Genomic DNA, 10,150 nt, shown 5'->3' with positions numbered 1-10,150 from the left:
AAAAATTTAGACCCTGGTCTCGAAGGGGAGCTAAAGAAGCGACCCGAACCGAGCTGACGCGACCTGGGCCGACAAATGGAAAAGGAAAAAGAAGCAGGCCGAAGCGGGCTGGCCCGGGTTGGCCCTGTAATGGAAAAGCGCCATAAGTCTGTTGTGTTTTATTTGGATGTGTAAGTCTTTAGTGTTTATCTGGATGTGTAAGTCTTTACTGTTTATCTGGATGTGTAAGTCGGAGGCCAGCTCATTCACTCAGCTAGCCACGGTATTTCGAGGCCATGATATTTGCAAATCCCTGCTTCTTGTCGTGGCATACAACACCACATACCCTTTCAATGCAATTGTGAATAAACTCTCTGTGAACGGCGTACATGCTGTTGCTGTGTCCTCCACTATTATAAAGCTTGCATTCACAGCTCCCTCACACGGTCTGTTTAAGCGAGTAAACATGTTTTGTTGTTGAAGGTTGCGTTTCTTTTTTTCCACACTGCCTATTTTGCTTAGACTTGGCATTATAGGCCCTATTGTTGTATTCAAGTTTCCAAAGTAAGCCATACAAACGAGATACGACTTGTTGCATTGACTATTTTGACATGATTATTTTTTTTGTTAACAAGGTTCCCACGGGTCCTTGAAATCCTTGAAAGTTTGTGAATTTGAGAAAAAGTGAAAGTGCTTGAATTCCCCTCTCTCTCTCTCAAAAAAAAATCAAAAATGTTTTGCTTAGCTCGTCAACTAGTTCTGTCTCAAACTATGCCGTGTTGGGTCCTTGAATTTCAGGGAATTGAGTCTTGAAAGTCCTTGAAAGGTGCTTGAATTTGAAGGTGTAGGAACCCTGTGTTAAAGACAAAAGTACTGTGATCCAAATGTGTTTTGTTTAACTGTGCAGTTATCATTTTATAGAAAATCATTGTTCAGAACAAATACTCTTTAGCTTTATTAATCAGTTTTGTTGGTAACAAAGACCTTATTTGGTGTTTTATTAAAGACAATAGTGATGTGATGCAAATGTGTTTTGGTTTAATTGTGAAGTTATTTTATTTAAAAAATTGTTCAGCGTTTCATAAATGCTATTTTGCTTTATTGATCAATGCTGGTAACAAAGACAGTATTTGTTATTTTGTTACAAACAAAAGTAGGCTACTGGTGTGATAAATACTATGTTGCTTTATTAATCAGTTAAGCATCGTATTTGATGGTTATTTGATAATATCTGTGCATCTTTTTTATTTAACCCTCGGTTGTGTTCATGTTTGCCCCCCCATCCTTGGTGTTCCCGGTCTAATTAGACCGGTCTGATTAATACAGTTACTAGCCTACTTATATTTATTTGAAATCATTGTACTAAATGTCTGGCCCCAGATGTTATTCACAAACCTCAGCTTGGCCTCAGTACGTTTGAATCTGACACCCCTGATGTAGATGTTGGACAATGCGTTGAATCACAGTGATGAATGACAGATCAGATCAATAGTGACTATTGATTATGTCCGTGTGTCTCCAGAGTTCGATCGTCACGAGCTGCGTATCTACGAGGAGGTGGCCAAGGTCCCGCCCTTCCGCAGGAAGACGCTGGTTCTGATTGGTGCTCAGGGGGTGGGGAGGCGGAGTCTGAAGAACAAACTGCTGGTGTCAGACTCCCAGCGCTACGGGACCACCGTGCCCTGTTAGTACACGCACACACACACACACACACACACGGACGCACGGATGCACTCACGCAAACATACACACGAACGGATGCATGGACACATTTCTCTCTCTTTCTCTCTCTCTCTCTCTCTTGCTCTCTCTCTCTCTCTTGCTCTCTCTCTCTTTCTCCCCCTCTCTCTCATCCACACACACACACACCCAGCGGTGCCTGACGTTTCCTCCCTCTCCCCTGTCCTTCCCTCTCTCTCTCCCCTGTCCTTCCCTCTCTCTCCCCTGTCCTTCCCTCTCTCTCTCTCCTGTCGTTCTCTCTCTCTCCCCTGTCCTTCCCTCTCTCTCTCCCCTGTCGTTCCCTCTCTCTCCCCTGTCCTTCCCTCTCTCTCTCCCCTGTCGTTCCCTCTCTCTCCCCTGTCCTTCCCTCTCTCTCTCCCCTGTCGTTCCCTCTCTCTCCCCTGTCCTTCCCTCTCTCTCTCCCCTGTCCTTCCCTCTCTCTCCCCTGTCCTTCCCTCTCTCTCCCCTGTCCTTCCCTCTCTCTCTCCCCTGTCGTTCCCTCTCTCTCCCCTGTCATTCCCTCTCTCTCTCCCCTGTCGTTCCCTCTCTCTCCCCTGTCCTTCCCTCTCTCTCCCCTGTCCTTCCCTCTCTCTCTCCCCTGTCGTTCCCTCTCTCTCCCCTGTCGTTCCCTCTCTCTCCCCTGTCGTTCCCTCTCTCTCCCCTGTCGTTCTCTCTCTCTCCCCTGTCCTTCCCTCTCTCTCTCTCCTGTCATTCCCTCTCTCTCCCCTGTCCTTCCCTCTCTCTCTCCCCTGTCCTTCCCTCTCTCTCCCCTGTCGTTCCCTCTCTCTCTCCCCTGTCGTTCCCTCTCTCTCCCCTGTCCTTCCCTCTCTCTCCCCTGTCGTTCCCTCTCTCTCCCCTGTCGTTCCCTCTCTCTCCTGTCCTTCCCTCTCTCTCTCCTGTCCTTCCCTCTCTCTCCCCTGTCGTTCCCTCTCTCTCCCCTGTCGTTCCCTCTCTCTCTCTCCTGTCGTTCCCTCTCTCTCCTATGTCGTTCCCTCTCTCTCCCCTGTCGTTCCCTCTCTCTCCCCTGTCGTTCCCTCTCTCCCCTGTCGTTCCCTCTCTCTCTCCCCTGTCCTTCCCTCTCTCTCCCCTGTCCTTCCCTCTCTCTCTCCCCTGTCATTCCCTCTCTCTCCCCTGTCCTTCCCTCTCTCTCCCCTGTCGTTCCCTCTCTCTCCCCTGTCGTTCCCTCTCTCTCCCCTGTCGTTCCCTCTCTCTCTCCTGTCCTTCCCTCTCTCTCCCCTGTCCTTCCCTCTCTCTCCCCTGTCGTTCCCTCTCTCTCTCTCCTGTCCTTCCCTCTCTCTCCCCTGTCCTTCCCTCTCTCTCCCCTGTCGTTCCCTCTCTCTCCCCTGTCCTTCCCTCTCTCTCTCCCCTGTCGTTCCCTCTCTCTCCCCTGTCCTTCCCTCTCTCTCTCCCCTGTCCTTCCCTCTCTCTCCCCTGTCCTTCCCTCTCTCTCCCTCCTGTCCTTCCCTCTCTCTCCCCTGTCCTTCCCTCTCTCTCTCCCCTGTCCTTCCCTCTCTCTCCCCTGTCGTTCCCTCTCTCTCTCTCCTGTCCTTCCCTATCTCTCCCCTGTCGTTCCCTCTCTCTCCCCTGTCCTTCCCTCTCTGTCTCCCCTGTCGTTCCCTCTCTCTCCCCTGTCCTTCCCTCTCTCTCCCCTGTCCTTCCCTCTCTCTCCCCTGTCGTTCCCTCTCTCTCCCCTGTCCTTCCCTCTCTCTCTCCCCTGTCGTTCCCTCTCTCTCCCCTGTCCTTCCCTCTCTCTCCCCTATCCTTCCCTCTCTCTCTCCCCTGTCGTTCCCTCTCTCTCCCCTGTCGTTCCCTCTCTCTCTCCCCTGTCCTTCCCTCTCTCTCCCCTGTCGTTCCCTCTCTCTCCCCTGTCCTTCCCTCTCTCTCTCCCCTGTCATTCCCTCTCTCTCCCCTGTCCTTCCCTCTCTCTCCCCTGTCGTTCCCTCTCTCTCTCCTGTCGTTCCCTCTCTCTCTCCCCTGTCGTTCCCTCTCTCTCCCCTGTCCTTCCCTCTCTCTCCCCTGTCGTTCCCTCTCTCTCTCCTGTCGTTCCCTCTCTCTCTCCCCTGTCGTTCCCTCTCTCTCCCCTGTCGTTCCCTCTCTCTCTCCCCTGTCCTTCCCTCTCTCTCTCCCCTGTCGTTCCCTCTCTCTCTCCCCTGTCGTTCCCTCTCTCTCTCCTGTCGTTCCCTCTCTCTCTCCCCTGTCGTTCCCTCTCTCTCCCCTGTCGTTCCCTCTCTCTCTCCTGTCGTTCCCTCTCTCTTCCCTGTCCTTCCCTCTCTCTCTCCTGTCCTTCCCTCTCTCTCTCCCCTGTCGTTCCCTCTCTCTCCCGTCGTTCCCTCTCTCTCTCCCCTGTCGTTCCCTCTCTCTCCCCTGTCGTTCCCTCTCTCTCCCCTGTCCTTCCCTCTTTCTCTCCTGTCGTTCCCTCTCTCTCTCCCCTGTCCTTCCCTCTCTCTCCCCTGTCCTTCCCTCTCTCTCTCCCCTGTCGTTCCCTCTCTCTCCCCTGTCCTTCCCTCTCTCTCCCCTGTCCTTCCCTCTCTCTCTCCCCTGTCGTTCCCTCTCTCTCCCCTGTCCTTCCCTCCCTCTCCCCTGTCGTTCCCTCTCTCTCTCCCCTGTCCTTCCCTCTCTCTCTCCCCTGTCGTTCCCTCTCTCTCTCCTGTCGTTCCCTCTCTCTCTCCCCTGTCGTTCCCTCTCTCTCCCCTGTCGTTCCCTCTCTCTCCCCTGTCGTTCCCTCTCTCTCCCCTGTCGTTCCCTTTCTCTCTCCTGTCGTTCCCTCTCTCTCTCCCCTGTCCTTCCCTCTCTCTCCTGTCCTTCCCTCTCTCTTCCCTGTCGTTCCCTCTCTCTCCCCTGTCGTTCCCTCTCTCTCCCCTGTCCTTCCCTCTCTCTCTCCCCTGTCCTTCCCTCTCTCTCTCCCCTGTCGTTCCCTCTCTCTCTCCCCTGTCGTTCCCTCTCTCTCCCCTGTCGTTCCCTCTCTCTCCTGTCCTTCCCTCTCTCTCTCCTGTCCTTCCCTCTCTCTCCCCTGTCGTTCCCTCTCTCTCCCCTGTCGTTCCCTCTCTCTCTCTCCTGTCGTTCCCTCTCTCTCCTATGTCGTTCCCTCTCTCTCCCCTGTCCTTCCCTCTCTCTCCTGTCGTTCCCTCTCTCTCCCCTGTCGTTCCCTCTCTCTCCCCTGTCCTTCCCTCTCTCTCCCCTGTCCTTCCCTCTCTCCCCTGTCGTTCCCTCTCTCTCTCCCCTGTCGTTCCCTCTCTCTCTCCCCTGTCGTTCCCTCTCTCTCCTGTCCTTCCCTCTCTCTCTCCTGTCCTTCCCTCTCTCTCTCCCCTGTCGTTCCCTCTCTCTCCCCTGTCGTTCCCTCTCTCTCCCCTGTCGTTCCCTCTCTCTCTCTCCTGTCGTTCCCTCTCTCTCCCCTGTCCTTCCCTCTCTCTCTCCCCTGTCGTTCCCTCTCTCTCCCCTGTCGTTCCCTCTCTCTCCCCTGTCCTTCCCTCTCTCTCCCCTGTCGTTCCCTCTCTCTCTCCCCTGTCGTTCCCTCTCTCTCTCCCCTGTCGTTCCCTCTCTCTCCCCTGTCGTTCCCTCTCTCTCCCCTGTCCTTCCCTCTCTCTCCCCTGTCCTTCCCTCTCTCTCCCCTGTCCTTCCCTCTCTCTCCCCTGTCCTTCCCTCTCTCTCCCCTGTCGTTCCCTCTCTCTCCCCTGTCATTCCCTCTCTCTCTCCCCTGTCCTTCCCTCTCTCTCCCCTGTCGTTCCCTCTCTCTCCCCTGTCGTTCCCTCTCTCTCCCCTGTCGTTCCCTCTCTCTCTCCTGTCGTTCCCTCTCTCTCCCCTGTCGTTCCCTCTCTCTCCCCTGTCATTCCCTCTCTCTCTCCCCTGTCCTTCCCTCTCTCTCCCCTGTCCTTCCCTCTCTCTCCCCTGTCGTTCCCTCTCTCTCCCCTGTCGTTCCCTCTCTCTCCCCTGTCCTTCCCTCTCTCTCTCCCCTGTCCTTCCCTCTCTCTCTCCCCTGTCGTTCCCTCTCTCTCCCCTGTCCTTCCCTCTCTCTCCCCTGTCCTTCCCTCTCTCTCCCCTCCCAGTCACATCCAGGAAGCCGAAGGTGGAGGAGCGCGGGGGGCAGCAGATGTACTCCTTCATGTCCCGCGGACAGATGGACAGGGACATCCGGGGCGGCCGCTTCCTGGAGCACGGAGAGTACGACGGGAACCTGTACGGCACCAAGATCAACTCCATCCATGAGGTGGTGGACGCGGGCCGGGTCTGCATCCTGGACGTCAACCCACAGGTAAGGGAGGAGAGAGGGAGGAGAGGAGGAGAGGAGGAGAGAGGGAGGAGAGGAGGAGGAGAGGAGGAGAGGAGGAGGAGAGGAGGAGAGAGGGAGGAGAGGAGGAGAGGTGGTGGAGAGGAGGAGAGAGGGAGGAGAGGAGGAGAGAGGGAGGAGAGGAGGAGAGGTGGTGGAGAGGAGGAGAGGTGGTGGAGAGGAGGAGAGAGGGAGGAGAGGAGGAGGAGAGAGGGAGGAGAGGAGGAGGAGAGGAGGAGAGGAGGAGGAGGGGAGGAGGAGAGGTGGTGGAGAGGAGGAGAGAGGGAGGAGAGGAGGAGAGGTGTTGGAGAGGAGGAGGAGAGGAGGAGAGAGGGAGGAGAGGAGGAGAGGTGTGGAGAGGAGGAGGAGAGGAGGAGGAGAGGAGGAGAGGAGAGGAGGAGGAGAGGAGGAGAGAGGGAGGGAGAGGAGGAGAGAGGGAGGAGAGGAGGTGAGAGGGAGGAGAGGAGGAGGAGGGAGGAGAGGAGAGTTGGTGGAGAGGAGGAGAGAGGCGGTCTCAGCTCAAGACTGTCCTGGCTAACCCCAAAAGCCTGTGTTTTTGTGTCTTGTTTTTATTTGTTTGTACACTTAGTTATTTGCTTCTTGTTTTTATTTTCACTTGTTTACCTATTTCTTTTAACCTGCTATTACTTTTGCTCTTTAATTCTGTTTTTACAGCCTATGTAAAGCACTTTGTGACCACTGGTCTGTGATAGGTGCTATAGAAATAAACCTTACTTACTTACTTACTCTCTCTCTTTCTCTCTCTCTCTAAAAAACATATATATATTAAAACATGTTTTACTTAGCTCGTCAACTAGTTCTGTCTCAAACTATGCCATGTTGGGTCCTTGAATTTGAGGGAATTGAGTCTTGAAAGTCCTTGAAAGGTGCTTGAAAGGTGCTTGAATTTGATGTTTCAGAATGTGTGGGAACCCTGTCATTGAGATACTGTACATATAGGCCATTTAGCTGACACTTTTATCCAAAGCGACGTCCATTGCAGTGAGTGCAAAAAGAAGTGAAAAAAAAGAAAGAAAAACGTCTATCACGGCGGTTGATTGATGGTTCACTTGTGTAGTCAGATGTTTCCATTGTGTAGTCAGATGTTCCATTGTGTAGTCCGATGTATCCATTGGAAGTGGCTTCTCTCCCTCCCCCTGTGTAGGCGCTGAAGGTCCTGAGGACATCAGAGTTCCTGCCCTACGTGGTCTTCATCCAGGCTCCAGACTTTGAGGTCCTGAAGGCCATGAACAGGTCTGCCATCGAGGCGGGCGTGGTCACCAAACAGCTAACGGTAAGAAGACAGACACCCTGACAGACAAACACCCAGACAGACAAACACCCTGACAGACAAACACCCTGACAGACAGACACCCTGACAGACAGACACCCTGACAGACAAACACCCAGACAGACAAACACCCTGACAGACAGACACCCTGACAGACAGACACCCTGACAGACAGACACCCTGACAGACAGACACCCTGACAGACAGACAGACAGACAGACAGACACCCTGACAGACAGACAACCTGACAGACAGACACCCTGACAGACAGACAGACAGACAGACAGACAGACACCCTGACAGACAGACAGACAGACACCTTGACAGACAGACACCCTGACAGACAGACACCCTGACAGACAGACACCCTGACAGCCTGACAGACAGACACCCTGACAGACAGACAGACAGACAGACAGACACCCTGACAGACAGACACCCTGACAGACAGACACCCTGACAGCCTGACAGACAGACACCCTGACAGACAGACAGACAGACAGACAGACACCCTGACAGACAGACAGACAGACAGACAGACAGACAGACAACCTGACAGACAAACACCCTGACAGCCTGACAGACAGACACCCTGACAGACAGACACCCTGACAGACAGACACCCTGACAGACAGACAGACAGACAGACAGACAGACAGACTAACCGACCACTGTGTCATGGCCCTGTTTCAGATAGCCAGGCTAGCTAGCATCGAACACAGCCCCTCTAGCTCTATCCTCTACCCTCTACCCTCTATCCCCTACCCCATAACCCTGTAAACGACCAAGCCCCTAACCTCTATCCTCTACTCCAGGGGTGCTCACACTTTTTAGGCTTGTGAGCTACTTTTCAAATTACCAGCTCAACAAGATCTACCAACCAAATAAAACATATTGCCATTGCTGCGAACACAAAAATGTACTGTAATAATAACAAATTAAGGCCACGCTACACTGTTTCAAAATCAAAGAAGAGATTTATTAAACTATATAACAAATATTCACACTGGTAGTCCATTAACATTAACATTAACTCAGGAGCTCTGAGTGGTTTACACCAGACTGGCCAGTGCCAAGCCAGGTGCCATCGACGTCTCCGGGCGGCGGAGTGTGTGTGTGTGTCTGTCTGTCTGTCTGTCTGTGTGTGTGTGTGTGTGTGTGTGTGTGTGTGTGTGTGTGTCTGTCTGTCTGTCTGTGTGTGCATGTGTGTGTGCTTGTGTCTGTCTGTCTGTGTGTGTGTGTGTGTGTGTGTGTGTGTGTGTGCTTGTCTGTGTGTGTGTGTGTGTGTGTGTGTGTTGTGAGGCGGCGCGGGGCTGAGTGATGCCCTCTCCTGTGTGGTCCAGACGGGAGGCGTCCCGTCTGGACCACAGTTTTCCACTTTTTTTTTTTTTTTTTTCAATGCCGTGTGATCTACCCACACTACCTTCGCGATCGACCGGTCGATCGCGATCGACGTAATGAGCACCCCTGCTCTACTCTCTATCCTGTAACCCCTATCCCCTTAGCCACCTAGCCACTCTTGATCTGAAAGGACTTCCTCTTCCTCCTGAGTGTGTGATGGTGTTGTTCTCCTCTCCCCCTCTAACCCTAACCCCCCCCCCCTCTAACCCTAACCCCCCCCTCTAACCCTAACCCTAACCCCCCCCTCTAACCCTAACCCCCCCCTCTAACCCTAACCCCCCCCTCTAACCCTAACCCCCCCCCCTCTAACCCTAACCCCCCCCTCTAACCCTAACCCCCCCCCCCTCTAACCCTAACCCCTCCCTCTAACCCTAACCCCCTGTAAATAACCCCATGAAAAGTTATTATTTTATGTTAATTAACCTGCCATACATTTGTACATTTCTAGATTAGTTATTGCAGGAGTGGTTTGTTATGTGATTTATATGTTGTTTGAATAGGATATCAGTGACTTTTATTTCGAAGAGCTTTGGGCGAAATGTACGTGTTTTGTTTTATTCGGCTTCCGTAATGATGAAGCTCTTGACAAGTTTATTATTAGCTCTGATCACAAAAGGAGAACGTAAAGGAAGAAAGTTTAATGGACCCGTATGAGGCCATAAGTTCTTACGGTGCAATTTATTAGTTTGTTGAATATATTATATGTGGACTTTCACAGTTGAATGATTGCAAGAAGAAAGAAATAAACAAGTAAATTACAGCAGTAAGTTTCAAGCCTTTTCATAATACAGGGATCCGTTACACCCCCCCCTCTAACCCTAACCCCCCCCCTCTAACCCTAACCCAGGACTCTGAGCTGAAGGTGCTGTTTTCCTCTCCCTCTCCCCCTCTCCCCCTCTCCCCCACTCCCCCTCTCCCCCTCTAACCCTCTCACCCCTCCCTCCCTCCTCAGGACTCTGAGCTGAGAAGGAGCGTAGACGAGAGTGAGAGGATCCAGCGCGCCTACGGACACTACTTTGACATCAGCATCGTCAACGACAGCCTGGAGGGCGCCTTCCGCAGCCTGAAGGGGGCGCTAGAGAGACTGGCCACGGAGCACCAGTGGGTCCCCGTCAGCTGGGTGTTCTAATTAGCCAATCAGAGCCCAGCGATAGGCCAGGCTCGGGGGGGGGGGGGGTCAGAAGTCAGGTCACAGGAAGTTGTCACAGGAAGGGAGTGCCACAGGAAGTAGAGAGAGGGACCAATCAGGGGAGTTAGAGTGAGAGAATGGTTTAGGGCGAAGCACCCCACCCCACAACCTGCCGCGTTGTTAGTGTGAGGTCTGATGTGACGGCTCGTCAACACGCTCCAACACGCTCCAGTGCAGAAGGTCATCCAGCCTCCATGTAGACTTTTGCACACAACATAGATCCTCCGCAGACATGATGTCAGCTGTATTTTTTGGTATAAAAAAAAAAGAACAAAATATATTGGTAATACCTTGGTAATATATTAGT

At 52.9% G+C, this 10,150-nt stretch overlaps 1 protein-coding gene across 2 annotated transcripts in view; it reads left to right on the top strand.

The window, feature by feature from the left end:
* Window positions 1-9,783, top strand: part of mpp2b (MAGUK p55 scaffold protein 2b) — a gene marked incomplete at both ends in the record, with an annotated part of 75,663 nt that extends 65,880 nt beyond the window's left edge. For both annotated transcript variants that reach the window (XM_080541685.1, XM_080541684.1), the window contains 4 exons: window positions 1,502-1,663; window positions 5,742-5,947; window positions 7,128-7,256; window positions 9,607-9,783. In XM_080541685.1, coding sequence (XP_080397811.1) covers window positions 1,502-1,663; window positions 5,742-5,947; window positions 7,128-7,256; window positions 9,607-9,783 — 674 coding nt within the window. The remainder of the gene's footprint in view (window positions 1-1,501; window positions 1,664-5,741; window positions 5,948-7,127; window positions 7,257-9,606) is intronic.
* Between the last annotated feature and the right edge of the window lie 367 nt (window positions 9,784-10,150).

The sequence above is a fragment of the Nansenia antarctica genome, assembly GCF_963989245.1.
Source record: "Nansenia antarctica genome assembly, chromosome: 11".
Taxonomy (NCBI): Eukaryota; Metazoa; Chordata; class Actinopteri; order Argentiniformes; family Microstomatidae; genus Nansenia; species Nansenia antarctica.
Note: the sequence above shows the minus strand (reverse complement) of the source record. Positions and strands in the feature narration are given on the sequence as shown.